The 17,269-nt window shown below is 39.9% G+C and overlaps 1 protein-coding gene across 2 annotated transcripts in view; it reads left to right on the top strand.

Annotated features, from left to right (window-relative positions):
* LOC124619869 (thiosulfate:glutathione sulfurtransferase-like) overlaps positions 1-17,269 on the top strand; it is a 278,370-nt gene that overhangs the window by 72,182 nt on the left and 188,919 nt on the right. The window contains exon 2 of one of the 2 annotated variants that reach the window (XM_047146493.1): positions 11,248-11,439. The exons of the other annotated variant lie outside the window; for it this stretch is intronic. Within the exon in view, the coding sequence (XP_047002449.1) occupies positions 11,248-11,439 (192 nt within the window). The remainder of the gene's footprint in view (positions 1-11,247; positions 11,440-17,269) is intronic. 2 annotated transcript variants of the gene reach the window in all.

The following is a 17,269-nucleotide window of genomic DNA, read 5'->3' as shown; positions in this document are numbered from 1 at the left end:
CCAGATGGCTTCCTCTTTCATTTCTCTCCCCCAATCCATATTCACCCACTATGTTTCCTTTTCTCCCTTTTCCTACTCTCGAATTCCAGTCTCCCATGACTATTAAATATTCGTCTCCCTTCACTACCTGAACAATTTCTTTTATCTCATCATACATTTCTTCAATTTCTTCGTAATCTGCAGAGCTAGTTGGCATATAAACTTGTACTACTGTAGTAGGCATGGGCTTCGTGTCTGTCTTGACCACGATAATGCGTTCACTATGCTGTGTGAAGTAGCTTACCCGCACTCCTATTTTATTTATTTATTATTAAACGTACTCCTGCATTACCCCTATTTTGATTTTGTATTTATAACCCTGTAGTGGCCTGCAGTATCTTTGTTGGGGGACCATATAAAAATCTGAAAATTTCGTAGTTAATAGACCTTTATGGTATCAAACTTCAGTATAAATTTCAACTTTGAGATCGAATTGGAAGTTATGGAAAAAAGATTACAAAGATGAATCAAAAATACATTTTTTAACATCTGTGATATCTGGGAGGCTAATCAAATAAAGTATATGAATTATATATAAAAACAAAGATGAGGTGACTTACCGAACAAAAGCGCTGGCAGGTCGATAGACACACAAACAAACACAAACATACACACAAAATTCAAGCTTTCGCAACAAACTGTTGCCTCATCAGGAAAGAGGGAAGGAGAGGGGAAGACGAAAGGAAGTGGGTTTTAAAGGAGAGGGTAAGGAGTCATTCCAATCCCGGGAGCGGAAAGACTTACCTTAGGGGGAAAAAAGGACAGGTATACACTCGCACACACGCACATATCCATCCACACATACAGACACAAGCAGAGATATATCTTTGTTTTTATATATAATTTTTCCCACGTGGAATGTTTCCTTCCATTATAAAGTATATGAATTGTTGCATAATGTAACACACCACATTACACTAGCTAATGATTATTTGTCGAAGCAATGCTGTGGTAATTGTTTCAGCTGGCGAATAATTGGATCTGCTAGCCTATACAAGTTTGATTGTTGTCTTCTCCCTTACACCAACAACTGTCTACTCTCACTTATTTAGCTATAAGTTCTTGAAGTGTGCAGTTGAAAAATGTTGCTCAGTGTTCTGTTGGTAGCCCCGGTAGCTGAGTGGTCAGCGTGACAGACTGTCAATCCTAAGGGCCCGGGTTCGATTCCCGGCTGGGTCGGAAATTTTCTCCGCTCAGGGACTGGGTGTTGTGTTGTCCTAATCATCATCATTTCATCCCCATCGACGCGCAGGTCGCCGAAGTGGCGTCAAATCGAAAGACCTGCACCAGGCGAACAGTCTACCCGACGGGAGGCCCTAGCCGCACGACATTTCCATTTCCATTATTAATCAAGGATGTCATAAAAGTGTGTATAGGGTGTGTCCTAAAGATATTACTTTAATCGAAGATTACAGTGAAGAAGAAAAAGTGTTGTTTTACTTACGAGTCGGCCCAGAGGTCAAATCAGCAAGCTAGTACCATGAAATGAAATACTTAAAAAAAATTTCATCACCTTTTTGGTCAGTCTTGCATGACCCTTTTGAGAAACATAAGAAACCTATAACAAAAAGTCTGTGAGAATAACATTTGATCATTATTCTAAAAATAAAAGTCCTTTTGTCAATCTCATACCAGGAAAATCATTGTGTTTAACATGTTATTCAAAGATATTTGTAATTCACAAGAAAAAGGATAGTGAAACCTCAGATACAGAATTTTGTGACTTATCAGCAACCATTAAAAAAAGTAGATACAGCTTGTGAAATCGTAGGTAGTCAAGATAAAAGACCAAGTGCCTTGAATATGAAAATTGAGAAAGTGGCAGCTACAGTCAAAAATAATTTGGAAGCTTCATTTCAAAATACAATTTGTAGATGGAAGTTCTAAAACTTCACCAAGCGAATATGACAACTTGATAGAAAAATAAAAACTAAATGCAGTACTTCAAACAAAGAGGATAAAATTAAGATTATCATTTTACTGCCTAATTCTTGGAGTCGAGCAAATGTTAGTAATGAATTTAATGTGTCAGAACGTCTTGTTAAGTTGACGAGGCAGTTAGTGAAAGAACATGGAATTTGACCAGCATTACAAAGAAAAGTGCATCTAATTTCGTGGATGAAAACACAATCAATAAAGTTATTAAGTATTATGACGATGACATTAACAGCCGTTTGATGCCTGGCAAAAAAGACTGTCTTTCTGTGAAAGAAAATGGTTCTAAGATTCAAAAACAAAAAAGGTTAATATTGTGTAATTTAAATGAACTATTCACTGAATTTAAAAAAGAAAATCCTGACATCAAAATTGGAAGATCAAAGTTTTGCGAGTTGAGACCAAGATGGTGTATTGTTGCAGGGGCATCTGGCACCCATAATGTTTGTGTTTGTTTGTATCATCAGAACATTAAGTTGATTATAGATGGGGCCAATCTTAGAGTTGACTATAAAGACCTTTTGGAAGTTATGGTATGCAATATTGACAGTTACAATTGTATGATCAAGGGAAAATGTGAAGATTGTCCAGGCAAATGAGCCTATGTTATTTATGGCATTTTGTGGAATGCACCTAGTACTTTCTATTTTTTTCAGTTTTCTGAGTTTTAAATAATGATAAGGCACAATAACACCCACTTCAGAAGAGATTATGATTGCAGCTGATGCAGAAAGTGATTCATGCTGTCTTGTTTTTGTGAAATTGCTCCAGTGGGAACGCGTGTGTCATACAGGTAAGCATCAGAACCTGTGACCTTTATTGCAGTATGTCGTATCATATATAGTATCGTGTCAGTGGGAAGTGTGTATTAAACCTACCTGGCAAAATAACACATCATGTAGAAAGCACATGAGAAAACTTCAGGTGGTTTATTCCCAGGATCACAAATTTGGAGAAGCAACTTGATGTAGTGAGGTGAAGCCTGGGACAGAACATAGCTCCAAACTACTGGATGTGATGTGCTGCTATCTCAGTGAGCTAATCATTGGCCAACCATTTATTTACTGAATCTTTCCAAGCACACATGATGATACAACCAACAGTGCACTGCCACAGACACACAGTTGTTATGAGGTAACTCAGTGACATGTTGGGGTCAAAACTGACACCTTACAACCTCTGCATGCCAATGGGAAAAAATTCACTTGAAAGCATTACATTTTATAAATTATAATTGAGGTTTCCCTCAGAATACACTAGTTAGTAGTGCTGTCTGTGTGTTATGAAACTTCCTGGCAGATTAAAACTGTGTGCCGGACCGAGACTCGAACTCGAGACCTTTGCCTTTTGCTCTACCACTGAGCTACCCAAGCATGACTCACAACCTGTCTCCACAGCTTTACTTCTGCCAGAACCTCATCTCCTACCTTCCAAACTTCACAGAAGCTCTCCTGCAAAACTTGCAGAACTAGAATTCCTGGAAAAAAGGATATTCCTGAGACATGGTTTTGCCACAGTGTGGGAGATGTTTCCAGAATGAGATTTTCACTGATATGAGACTTCCTGGCAGATTAAAACTGTGTGCCGGACCAAGACTCAATCTTGGAACCTTTGCCTTTCATGAATTGTGCTGGGGAAACTCAGTTGGTAGAGCGCTTGCCCGTGAAAGGCAAAGATCCCGAGTTCGAGTCTCGGTCCGGCACACAGTTTTAATCTGACAGGAAGTTTCAAGATGTACATGTTGTGTTTTATCACCCGGCAGAACCAAGGACATCTTTTTAAAAAAATTGAGAAGGATCAAGTTTGGATGCCACTTAAAAATGTACTATGGAAGCTGTCTCCCATGGAATTTACAACTGTGACTGGGCGAACTTATAATCTAACACCCAAACTGAATAAACAAATTTCTCAAATGTTCAATGAGTGATATACTAAAAACAAATAACAAGAGAACAATATAATGTAATTAGTAGGCTTATTTTCAATAAAAAAGTAAGTAATCATTGATATGATTCAATTATATACTATAACTAGATATAGCGGATGTTAAAAAATGTATTTTTGACTCTTGTTTGTAATTTTTTTCTATAACTTCCAATTCAATCTATAAGTTTAAATTTATACTGAAGTTTGATATCATAAAGGTCTATTAACTGTGAAATTTTCAGATTTTTATATGGTCCCCCAACAAAGATATTGCAGGCCACAAAACGGAAAAATTAAAAAAGTCCACTTTTTAAAAATAGTGTATTTATTAATTGTAAGTTGCTCACCATTGATACTCTATAAAAAGTAACTATGCTAAACAGTGTTATAGCAGAAAAAATATTAAAGCTGAGAAATTAATCTTTCTTTGGAAAAACTACTGTTCAAAAATTGAGTTTTTAAATTTGTGGCTGATAACATGGAACTGTTAAAAATATATTAAAGAATACATTCAGCTAAGTGATAAAGATGTTAATTTGTAGCCTGGAGTGTGTTTTATTTGAAAGGCTTAGGACAATCCACTACTGAATAATTGTAAAAATGTAGATGCTTGCAAGTATGAAAAAACGCATGCGGCCTGGAACAAATATGGCCACCATTTCAAAATAATAAACAATAATTTTTTAAAAAAAATATTTTTGTGACTACTAAACATTGGGGAATTCACCCAGCAAATATAAAATTTTTCTGAGATGATCAAGCAACCAATTATTTTTTTCTTGGAGCACTTGGTATGGATTGACCTGGTAGTTACATGAAATTTTACACAATGTAAGAACACTTGAAATATTTTGAAGGCGTAGAGAATAACAGGATCTTCTTTTTCGACCAGAGAATAATGTTGCTGATCTGAGTTGAGTATTTTCAATGCAATACCAATAGGCTGTTTGGAGCCATCCGAATGGAAATGGTGCAAGACTGCCCCCACCCCATACTGGAACATCTGTGTGACCAAACCAAATGCTTGCTGGGTTCAAATACTGTAAAACATGGCACAAATTGATGACTATCCTTATGGCGCACAAGAGCACGCTCACAGGCTAAAGACCAAACAAAAGGAGCACTTTTCCAAAGCAACAGATGCAAGGTGTGGGCGACAGTACCCACTCGGTAATTAAATGTGTGATAGTACGCCACATTGCCAAGGAATGCCTGAGCTTCTTGTAGATTAGACAGATGGAGCAAAGCATTAATGATGGCGAAATGTTGTTCCATGGGGCACCTCGCCTGTCGGGACATTTCATGACTCAAACAAACAATTCAAGGCTTGAAAAAGTTAAACTTACCAAGATTATAGTTGAGGTCAATGGTCTTTAGAACACTGAACAAAGAACAGAGGTTACATAGGAAATCTTCTGAGGTAGCATCACTGAATCGCCAAAGAAACTGGTATAGGCATGCATACTCAAATACAGAGAGATGTAAACAGGCAGAATATGGTGCTGCGATTGGCAACACCGATATAAGACAACAGGTGTCTGGTGCAGTTATTAGATCGATTAATGCTGTTATAGGGGCAGGTTATCAAAATTTAAGTGTGGTTGAATGTAGTGTTATAGTCGGTGCATGAGCAATGGGACACAGCATTTCCGAGGTAGCAATGAATTGGGGTTTTCCCTTACTACCATTTCACGAGTGTGCCATGAATATCAGGAATCTGGTAAAACATCAAATCTCCAACATTGCTGTGGCCGGAAAAGAATCCTGCAAGAACCGAACCAATGTCGACTGAAGAGAATCATTCAACTTGACAGAAGTGCAACCCTTCTGCAAATTGCTGCAGATTTCAATGCTGGGCTATCAACAAATGTCAGCATGCGAACCATTCAATGAAACATCATCGACATGGGCTTTCGCAGCTGAGGGCCCACTCGTGTATTCTTGATGACTGCACAATACAAAGCTTTACACTTCACCTGGGCCCGTCAACACCGACATTGGACTGTTGATGGCTGGAAACATGCTGCCTGGTTGGATGAGTCTCGTTTCAAATTGTATCAAGCGGATGGATGTGTACGGGTATGTAGACAACAGCATGAATCTATGGACCCTGCATTTTGGCCCTGATACATCTAGATACGACTCTGGTGACACATATGCAAACATCCTGTCTGATCACCTGCATCCATTGTGCATTCTGATTGACATGGATAATGCTACACCCCACACAACCAGAACTGCTACAGAGTATCTCCAGGAACACTCTTCTGAATTTAAACACTTCTGTTAGCCACCTAACTCCCCAGACATGAACATTATTGAGCATATCTGTGATGCCTTGCAACATGCTGTTCAGGAGAGATCTCCATCCCCTCATACTCTTACTGATCTGTGGACAGCCCTGCAGGATTCATAGTGTCAGCTCCCTCCAGTCCCTCCAGCACTACTTCAGACATCAGTCAAGTCCATGCCATGTCGTGTTGCGGCACTTCAGTGTGCTCACGGGGTCCCACACAACATTAGGCAAGTGTACCAGTTTCTTTGGCTCTTCAGTGTAGTTAATACAATGAGGGACAACCATCATAACCTGTTCTAAAAAACTTTGAAAGATAGCAGGTGCGCTAGTGACCCCAAAATCAGCTGTTGATAGTGATAGAGACCGAAAGGCATATTAACAACAAGCAACTGTTTTGGTGCCCCATCCAGTGGGATCTGAAAACAGGCTTCAGCTAAGTCCATTTTTGAAAAGAATTGACCCCCAACCAACTTTGGGAGCAACTCCTCCAGTTGAGGCAGGGGACTCAGCAGTGACCTTGGAAGTCTCCCTAAACTTGTGGCAATTGCTCTAATCACTCGCAGTGATTTTAAGTGGTCCAGCTCCACCTTAACCTGGTTGTGTAAAACTGCTGGCATTGGCTACATCCGAAGAAATTGAGGGCAGGCATAGCGTTTGACAGTGATGTGTGCTGTAGAATTGTTTGCATAACCTAACCCTGGGGCAAACAGATCTGAAAACTCAGAACATAAGGATAAGACAGTTGGTCCAACATTGGATACACTGCATCTGCAATAGGATAACCAAAAGTAGCAATGGCATCTAACCCAAACAACTACGGAGGCATGTTAACAAGCGGTGACTGAACCCAGATCAATGTACCCAACAACCTTTTCAACATGATGTATGAGCCTGCTGTTGTTGCAGAAGTGAGTGGAGTAAAGCTTCCCTGGAAGAGCCAAATGACAGTAAAAGCCCAGAATCCAAAATGTGTGAAAATTTGACCTTCGACAACACTACCTGTGTTCTAACAAGGAATGCAAGGAAACATGCAGCATAAAAGAAGCACAAATCAACAGTTTTCATCAGCTTTTCAAACACTGAACATGTTTTTTCTTTAGGTTTAATGGATTGTTCTCAAATAGTGTTTTTTGTCAGTGTTTTTTGGTCCATGTGGATGCTACTTTGCATCATGTTGTCAGTAAAATTAAAGTTTCAAGTAATTACGGTCAAACATCCCTAATTATATCTATTTTTAATGCAGCCACTACTTTCACTATTTTATCTTTTATTTGTGAGAAAATTCACTTTTTCTTGTGCGAAATATACATTCCAGTCTGTCATTTAAAATATGTAATATCCACCAAATATCTACTGTAACAGTTTGATAGTACTCAGTGAGACCTATCCGAAGAAATTGTATGAATTATTTAAGGCATTAGTGAGTTATTAATTTTTGAAGATAATTTTATATTTAAAACATTTAACACTAAATAACATGGAAACAAAATCTCTTAGCAGGGGCCCTTGGTCATACATGCAGTTGTCTAACTTTTGTCTTTGAAACCATGTTATGGCTTCCTTGTTGCTGTTGGGCTTAGTTTTTATTAGAGTTTCGTCAGTGTGTGCTAGGCAGTTATCAAACTAAGGGTGATGTTGCAAAGTGAATTTACTTCTGATACTGGTCTTCACTTTTCTACAATCAGCGATCATCACTGGTAGTGCTCCTCGCTTCAAAATGGTATCTTCCACAAGGAACCTTGCAATTTCTGGAGCTTCGGCCATTATCACAGCATTGATGACTGCATATGAATGAGGTAGTTGGTGCAGACTATTATTATCCATTGATTCCCATTTGTCAACTTTGGGAACATCCCCAAGTGGATTTCAGTTTCATGGAGTGGTGCTGCTGCAGGTGGAATTGGTACCAGATGTGCTGGAGGTAATTGCCACATGTGTTTCTGTTGCTGGCATTTGCTTACAATGGCTCACATAGTGTCCAGTAGATCGGTAGAAACCTGGCCTGTGATACCTGTGTCTGATTATGTCTAGAATCTTCATGAATCCCAGGTGACCATATGTTGGAGTGTCGTAGAAATACTGCAGGATCACTGGCCACATATGAGCTTGAATGGTGAAGTACCATTTCTGCACCACCAGGTCATAATTCTTTGACAGTGTTTCATTTATTAATTGGAATTCTCCTTTGGTCAGTTCCTCATTATCCAAAGCTTCTGTGGTTTTCAGCAATGCTAGGTCTTCTGTCTGTTCAGCAGCACAGAATTCCTTGAAAGGAAGTCAGCAGCCTTGTGTTTGTGTCCGTTTTTGTACAGCAGTGTGATGATGCATTGCTGAAGTCTTAGTGCACTTATTCCCAGACATACTGATTGTTCATTCAGGCTAGTAAGCCAGCATAGAGACTGATGATCCATCACAAAGATGTCTGAATTGCCAAATAAATGAGGCCAGAACTTGATAATGGCCAAAACAATTGCAAGATACTGTTTATTGGTTGTAGATTTGTACGTCTTGGACTTGGAGAGTTATCTGGAAGCATATTTCTGAATTTGCACTAGGAACTGCACCCATATCACAACCACTTGCTTTTGGTATTCTTGTTATGCAATCCTAGAACTGCATAAGATGTTAGCACTACCTTAAGGACAAGAAATGCTCATTGTTGTGTTCCCCCCCCCCTCCCCCCCCCCCCCCCACCCCAAAAAAAAGGCCTTGCACTTCTAGATGTTGGGATAATGTTATTAAGGAAGCACTTGAGACTAATTTAGCAAGTCACCTTATAATAAAGATGAAAGTTTTTACTTAAATTCTGGTTGGAATCCTGCTCTCTTCCAGGTCAAGTAACAGTTACTGCTGCTTATTCACCCACTGCTAACTAATATTCATTGTTGATGACTTCAGATGTCTTTTGTCATTGGTAGTGTGGTGGTGCTAGTTTTTCTGTGATGTGATGTGTGGTGTGTGTGTGTGTGTGTGTGTGTGTGTGTGTGTGTGTGTGTGTGTTAACTGCACAAGCAGCAGTATCACGTTTCTTTTCTGCATACAGCATCGCGATAGACATGTCCTCGTGTGAAGGCTCAGTGGAGAGCGAATATTGCCAGAGTGCATATGTCATTGGTAGACAGGCCCAGCACCTTAAGTAGTTTGCGTAGCCAATAATTTGTGATGTGATGAGGTTGGTAGTTGTGCCCTATCTTTGAGGTCTTTGTGACGAGTCTGCATGTTGCCCCTGTTTCCTGGCCTATGCTGATACAGAGGGTGTTTGACTGTTGTCCTGACCATCATATTCTCCAGATTCTCACCCACTGGGGGCGGATCCAGCTATGAGTAGCTGAGGAACTGGCCTGCTACCACTTGCCAAGCCATTGTTTCTGCACTAAATGTCACACCCAATACATCCCAAAATCACCTACAGATTTAATCTTCTATTTTTTCTAATGTACTTGATACAATAAATAAAATTTCACTATTTGCTGTTCTTACTTGTGTTGTAGATGTAATGGTCAGCAATGTAAATCACCACAAGCAACTACTACTAATAAGGTTAGATACGTTTATCAACTATGTAAAATGGCAGATAGTTGCAGTCAATTTTAGGTCTGTTTAGACCCAGTGGCAGTATTAAAGACCTTTGTAATTTTACTGTAGTGCTGCAGATTTTTGCTATCGCTGTTAACTTTTATCTACAACTTTCGGTTTCACTATGTTACACAGTAAGCGTACAATGTACTAGGGCTATCCAGAAAGTAACCTCCATTAGGCTCTAAATAAAATAGTGGAATAGTTAGGCAGATTTATTTGCACAACCTTAAAACTACACTTTTACATTACTTCTCTACATTATCATCATTCTGATTCATACATTATCATATATCTTAAAGAGCTGACTAATTCCCTCTCCATAAAATTTTGCTTCCAAAGATTGCAGCTAGCTATGACAGCATCTTCAAGTTCTTCATCAGAGTCAAAGAACAAGGAGTCAAGCCATTTTCTCATTTGCACGAATAATTGGTGATCACTTGGAGGCATGTTTGAGCTGAAGAGTGAAAGTACAAAAATTTCTCATTTGAACAGACACAAAATTCTTGCGTTTGCTAGACAGTGTAGCCACGCATTATCCTGCAAAAAGAACAATGTTGTTAGTCAACAGACCACAATGCTTTGAATGTCTTCTCTGTTATCTTAATATGTCACAGTAGGCCTGAGAATTGATGGTTCTTCCATGTTCTGTACAGTTTGCAAATAAGATTCATTTAGCACCCATAAAATGGTATCTGTATACTGTTGCTGACAGATCACATGCTTTAGTGTCTCAGAGATGGTATGGCCCAATTCCATTGACTGTTGTTTTGTCTGTGCTTCACTGAAGGCAATATTACTAACTATGGTTGTGATTCTGTTCAGTGAACTTACTCTTTTACCATCATAACGCAAAAGGAAATCCACAAGAAAAGTTTAATCTGTTAGTTTTGTGGTTCTGAGAAATGGATTTTTGACTCTAAAAAGCACAGAATTGGTATTACCCTAATTGTTTAGTAATGATATCTTCCAAAGGCTCAATAAGTCTGCAGAAATTTGTCGGACAGTTGAAATATGGGGGAAAAAATGTTGATTTTCTGTGTCAGCCTCTTGCTGGCCCTTCTCTTCTGTCATTAATAAAAAAACATTTGTCATTCTACTCTTGAACACTCCCACCATTGACACACAATACCACCATTCATCATAATCGGTAAATATGTGCCACAAATTTCGTGGTAAATTTTCCGCCGCTATAAACAATATTACAGAACAGATTTCTCATTTGGCAGGTTCTTCAATTGCAACACTTATTTTAATGGCTACCGTATGCAACCAAGAACTAAAATGGCTCTCTCGCCATTACAACTTGAAGTACGCTGACCTACTATGTGACTTAATGTGATGATTGTTCCGTTCTCCCACCAATTCCCATCCTGTAAGAAAATTGAGGTTTTTTTCTGATAGCCCTTGTATATGGAAAGATTTATAGTTAAAGCAATAATAGAAATTGTGCTAACACAACAAGGTGTTTCCAGATCAGGCATTGAAGAAAACTGTTCCCAATGTTTTCACTCGTAATATGGCCACTGATGTACCTGATGATAGGAGATTAAACACTGAGGAGTTAATGGATCTCATCAAAAAGAAGGAAGTTCTGTTAATAGATGTAAGAGGCCGAGAGGAAGTGAAACTAACTGTTAGAATACCTCAGAGTCTTAATATCCCAGGTAAGTAATTAGTATGTTGAACCACATGAGCAGCTGTGCACTTGAAGTAATATACAAGATGGAGAACTTATAGTGCATCCCAAATATATCCAGAACATGTAAATATATCAGGATGTGGTTTTTCTTAAGCTATAGCAGATACTGTCAGATTTTCTGAAAAAAACACACAATCTTTAAAAGCTGCCAAATTATGATCCCAATCCAGGTTTTGTGTGTGTGTGTGTGTGTGTGTGTGTGTGTGTACTTTTTTTCCTCGGCTTCAGAAAGAGCTTTGGAAGAGAACTTCGGATACATAACAAGCGTGGGACAAGATAATAGCACCACAATCCAGTGTCCTGCCATCACAATAAGAGGTCCTACAGACATTTCCCTTTCTGTACCAAGTAAAAGTGAACCCATAATTTAGGCACAGTTTGTGAGTTTAACTGTGCACTTGAAATCCATATGCGCCTTGCTGATTTAAGACACTAACAGTTTTTTAAAAAAAATGGAAATATATATTTTTGTTTAAGATTAGAAAGGGCGTTGAAAGAGGACTTTGATGACGTAATGTGTGGAAATTGCTCTGTGATCTCCTGTTGTGGCAATCAGGCAACTTGCTTGTGATTTTTTTCCCAAACTGTTTGAGAAATTAGTGTTGTTGTACCCTGAAAGATATCATGATCTTGCAAGCCCACAGAAGCTGTCTTTGCAAACTTTATTAAAAAGTCAAGCAACAGAAAGTGTGAAGAATGAAGAATATTAACGAAAAAGAACAGCAACAGCTTGAGAGAAATGCAGCTAACAATTTGGCAGTGCTAATAAATAGTCATTGTGTTTCTATGAGGCAACTTCAGTATGCTTGTGGGATCAGCCAAATCGGTGTTCTGTGAATACTACATTCCAGTGCATTGCTTCCTTTCCAGATTTCACTCCATCAACAGCTTCATGGCATGCAGTTTTTCTATGCAATGTATTGTTTCTGGATGAAACAACATTTACAAACTATAGGCAAATGAATCTTCTCAATATACACTGCTTTTTGTAAACATACAGTAAGTTCACATGGAATAACCAAATCACATTAATGAGAAGACCAATCAGATGTTCTATACACAGTCTGTGTACATAGCCAGGCCAAGTCCAAACAAGCAACAAACATCACAAGAGCAGAGACAAGTAAGCACACAAATGAATCATAACAGAATGAGGAAAGACCTCTCTACTCTGGGCGTATAACAAGTAGGTTGTTAGTCTGCCTCAGGAGATGCCCCTGTCTGTGGGCTATGTGTGCCAACCTAGCAGCCATTGCTGTTTGATCATGCTGCTGCCTGACGGCCAGATCTGTGCCACCAGGTGCCAGCACAGGCAAGTTTAACCATAACAAGACAAGCTGACACCACACATCTTGTTATGTCCCCAGCCTCATGGTTCAGGGACAGTAGATGTAGTAACATAGGGTTCCACTTGGTAAGGTGAATGTGAGATGGTGCACCTTCATTCTCCCTTCCCGCAGTGTGGTGTGGCATCCAGCACCCAGGAAAGCAACGTCCTGTCTGCTGGGGAACTGTTGATGGGCAGCTGTGAAGAAGCCAAAAGTTCCCTGTTGGCTGGCACCAGAGTACAGGGCTGGAAATGACCCTAGCAGTGATGGGTCCGTTGCAGGCAAACACCTGCAGGTAAGATGGTAATAGCTGGGGGCACTAACACTGGAGCAGGACCCAACTGGTACAGTGTCTGCTGAACATCCAGTACCACCAGTTGCTGTTGAACCCCATCTGCACGCAGCCACTACTGCTCGTTTGGTAGGCTGGAAAAAAACATTGCAGGAGGGTGAAGTAGGCAAGATTTCACCTACTGTAGGGAAGGTGGAGGCAAAAACAGGGAGAGGAACTCCAAGGACATTGGAGAATGACAAAACCTGGACTTTGGGAGAGAGGAGGGCCTGGAAGATGTGGACATGGGCGGCAGAGACCGGTCCCCTACCCATGTGCGGAGTCAATTCTGATGGTGGTCCACGATACTGTTACCTGTATTCAGGATGAAGATTCCCCGAACGTGTATACCATGAATGATTGGGGTCCCTGCATGTGTGGCAGTGACAGAGGCACCCGAGGAAGGCACGAGGCAGGCTGCAGGAGTTGAGGAGCATGTACAGAAGGAGCCTGTGGAGCAGTTCTGCCACTCTTCTCACTCAACAGTAACGGCCTATAGGAAATGAGAAATTGGGTGAATGCATCTTCAGCCAGGTCATCCCCTATGTACTTCTTCATTTGTGTCATGAAAGTCCAGAAGAGGCATTCCACCTCGGTCGCCTGAGGGTGTTATGGGGCACCCTGACCTGATGAATACCATGTTGCACCCAACAATCTTGAAAGGCATTTCTTCATTCGCATCTAGAAAGTCCAGCAAAGGCGTTCCACTTCCCCTTCGATTTTTGGTGGAACGGGAGCACCATGACATGGTGGATACCATATTGCACACAAAAATCTGGAGAAATCTGTGAGATAAACTGAGGGCTGTTGTCCATCACCAGGGTGCGGGAGAGGCCTTCGATGAAGGAGATCTGGTTGGGGGCCCATACCGTCGATTCCATCACTGTCGAGCAGCAGTTTACAATACACAGAAACTGAGAATAGGCATCTATGACCATCAGTTAGTAAACATCCAGAAAGGGATCAGCAAAATTGAGGTGGACTCGTTCCGATGGCTGTGAAAATTCCAGCCACGGTGGGTAAAGTGGCCACGGGGCAGCCTGGTGACCTGCACACTTAGAACAAGCAGCAATTAAATGTTCAGTCTCAAAGTCAACTCCTGGCCATTAGACATATTGGCATGCCAACATCTTTGTGATGTGCCGCAATGACCATGGTGCACGATGTCTCACCTGAGGGATGCCAGAAAGACCAAGCAAAGTACAGTGTATTCTGTAGGTATCAAAAAAGCACCATCAATGAAGTCAATCTGTGGTGCAGCACAAGATAATTGTGAATTAGATCTAACCAGCGTGGAAGATGTTTTAACATAGGGTCACCGCACTACAGACCAGTTAGATATTTACCTTGGCTGAGAGAAGTGGTTGAATGATGAACTTGTTCTGTCAGTGTTTTCAGGAACTGCATTATTGGTCTCTGTTTTATTCATTGGACTCTAAACTGCTACAATTATCTATAATTACTGAAAGATACACTGCTACTGTTGTAAGACATTTCACATGGAGATAAGGTAATCCGTATGGTACCAACATGATGGATGTCTCATCTGTTGTGCCCCCCCGCCCCTTCCTTGATAATTACAGATTTACAGATGTTCTGGATACAACATTTGAAGAGGGGGGGGAGGGACGACTCCCCATAATCGCTAATCTTTTTATGGAGGACTTTGAGGATATGGCCCTGAAAACATCTATTTTGAAGCCTTCGTGTTTTCTGAGATTTGTAGACGACATATTTCTTGTTTTGCCACACGGAATAGACTCTTTGCACCGGTTATTGGACCATTTTAATTGTCCTCATCCGAACATCAAATTCACAATGGAAATTGAAAAGGAGGGAAAGTTACCTTCTTTGGATGTACTAGTTTATAGAAAAGAAGACTGAACTCTTGGACACAGTGGTTATAGGAAACCGACTCATACCGACAGGTATTTACATGCTTCCGGTTGCCATCCACCTGTTCAGCGTACAGGAGTCCTTTGGGCCTTGGTTAAATGAGCATATGTTGTCTCGGATGCTCAAAATTTACCACAGGAGTTGCAACATCTTAAGGATATGTTCAATAATAACTGCTATACGGATCAACAAATTCGATGTGCTTTTGAGTTTGGACCTCTACCTGAACCTTCTGAAGACACCTTTGGGTCTGTGGCTTTTCTTCCGTATGCTGGGAATGTGTCCGCCAAGATAGGTAGACTTTCGAAGAAATATGAAATCTGATGCGTTTTTCGTCCGCCAGCTAAGATTCGAGCACTTCTTGGCTCTGTCAAAGATAATTTAGATTTGAGGAAGTCCGATGTTTACAAAATACCGTGTGAGTGCGAGAAAATTTACGTTGGCCAAACTATTCGTACAGTCAATGACAGGTGTATTGAACATCATCACCATACACAATTATTACAACCAGATAAATCTGCGGTGGCTGAGCATTGCCTTACAGAGGGATACAGGATGCTATACAATGAGACACAAGTAGTTGCAAATGCTTCGCGGTACTGGGATTGTATTTTAAAAGAGTCTGTTGGAATCAGACTTGCAGATAATATCATTAATCATGATAAATGGATACCCGCTAAGTAAAATGTGGAAACCTGTTTTATCAGACATGACGAAACAACGGCATCTGATTCGGCCAGCTATGAATAATCATTTGTAACCATATATCGTTTTCAACAGTTTTCACCACCAGAGGCACTGCAACTCTTTTTGTGCCAGGGGGCAGCAGGAATGATGGAGTGTGTGCACACTGTATTTAGCGCATGCGCCATTGTACTTCCAATGCTTATAAAGGTGCAGTCATTTGCAAGTGGAATCAGTTATTGGCTAGAGCAGCGTAGCTTTTCTCATCTGATGATGGCGGCCAGGTGGACAACTGAAATATTGTGCTCAGATGACAGTTTGATCCGGCTGGAAACCCGACAAGAATTTGATATACTAATATGCTGGGAAAGTCTACGTAGTCTGATATAGCATTTCATATCACGATATACTCTCATACAAACTGGGAAATGTGCAGGTAAAATTAGGTAAAGCATACCTGTTCTACACCATGTCCTAATGTGATAAAGCCGTAAGGCATCATAAAAGGGTATAAATAACTCGGCAAATTATTGTCACGTAGCACTAAAATGTAGTAGAAAATAGCCGACATCGTCCACACAGTTATTTTGCAACTGGGGTTATTGTACAAAACCTACTGAATTGCAGAAGCTACCAGAAATCTGTTTGCCTACATGCTTCATAGATATCACTACTGTGGGCTTAGATGTATTCTTCATTTACATATATTTTATTTTTGATCATAATTTCACCATAAATGAGTCAGATCTATTATCTTTATATATTTCCTTTTAATAATTTTATATAGTTAACTGTGTTCGTCTTTTTATTTTATCACACTTGTTTTCTATAATAGTTATCAAAATTTAAAATTCTGCTACATGTATTGTACCTAATTTGTTTTTATCATATTATGGTTCTTACATAAATGAAGAATGCGTCTAAGCCCTCAGTAGTGACATCTATGAAGCATGTAGGCAAACAGATTTCTGGTAGCTTCTGCACTTCAGTCGGTTTTGTACAGTCATGCCAGTTGCAAAATGACTGTGTGGATAATGTGGCCTGTTTTACACCATATTTTAGCTCTACGTGACGATGCTTTGCTGAGTGTATTTGTATGTTTTGATAGTGCCATTGCTGCTTTATGACATTAGGACATGGCGTAGAACAGGTACGATTTACCTTATTTTATCTGTACATTTCCCAGTTTTTACGAGTGTACATCATGATATGAAATGCTGTATTGTTTTGAAAGACAGACTGTCCACTAGGTGTATACATTTTTTATATTGTAGATCTGAAGATGGTCATTCCTGACTGAAACCGGTCATCATCAAAGGAATGTATATTGTGATCAAAGACTGGAATAAAAAAAAACTTTTGACCATATTGGATCACTGTTTATATTCGTGACCATGTCACAGTGGGTGAAGAATGTTCTTAACAATGACTTGTTCCACATCATTATGATTCATCGTGCAAAATTATCCATGGAATGTAAAAAACTAACTAAGTAGAGGCATGTGAGTGATGAAGAGATTGAGTACAACACCTGAAATCGTACTCCATTACAACAA

Source organism: Schistocerca americana, chromosome 1, assembly GCF_021461395.2.
Source record: "Schistocerca americana isolate TAMUIC-IGC-003095 chromosome 1, iqSchAmer2.1, whole genome shotgun sequence".
In the NCBI taxonomy this organism is placed as follows: domain Eukaryota; kingdom Metazoa; phylum Arthropoda; class Insecta; order Orthoptera; family Acrididae; genus Schistocerca; species Schistocerca americana.
This window is presented reverse-complemented; position numbering and strand designations above follow the sequence as displayed.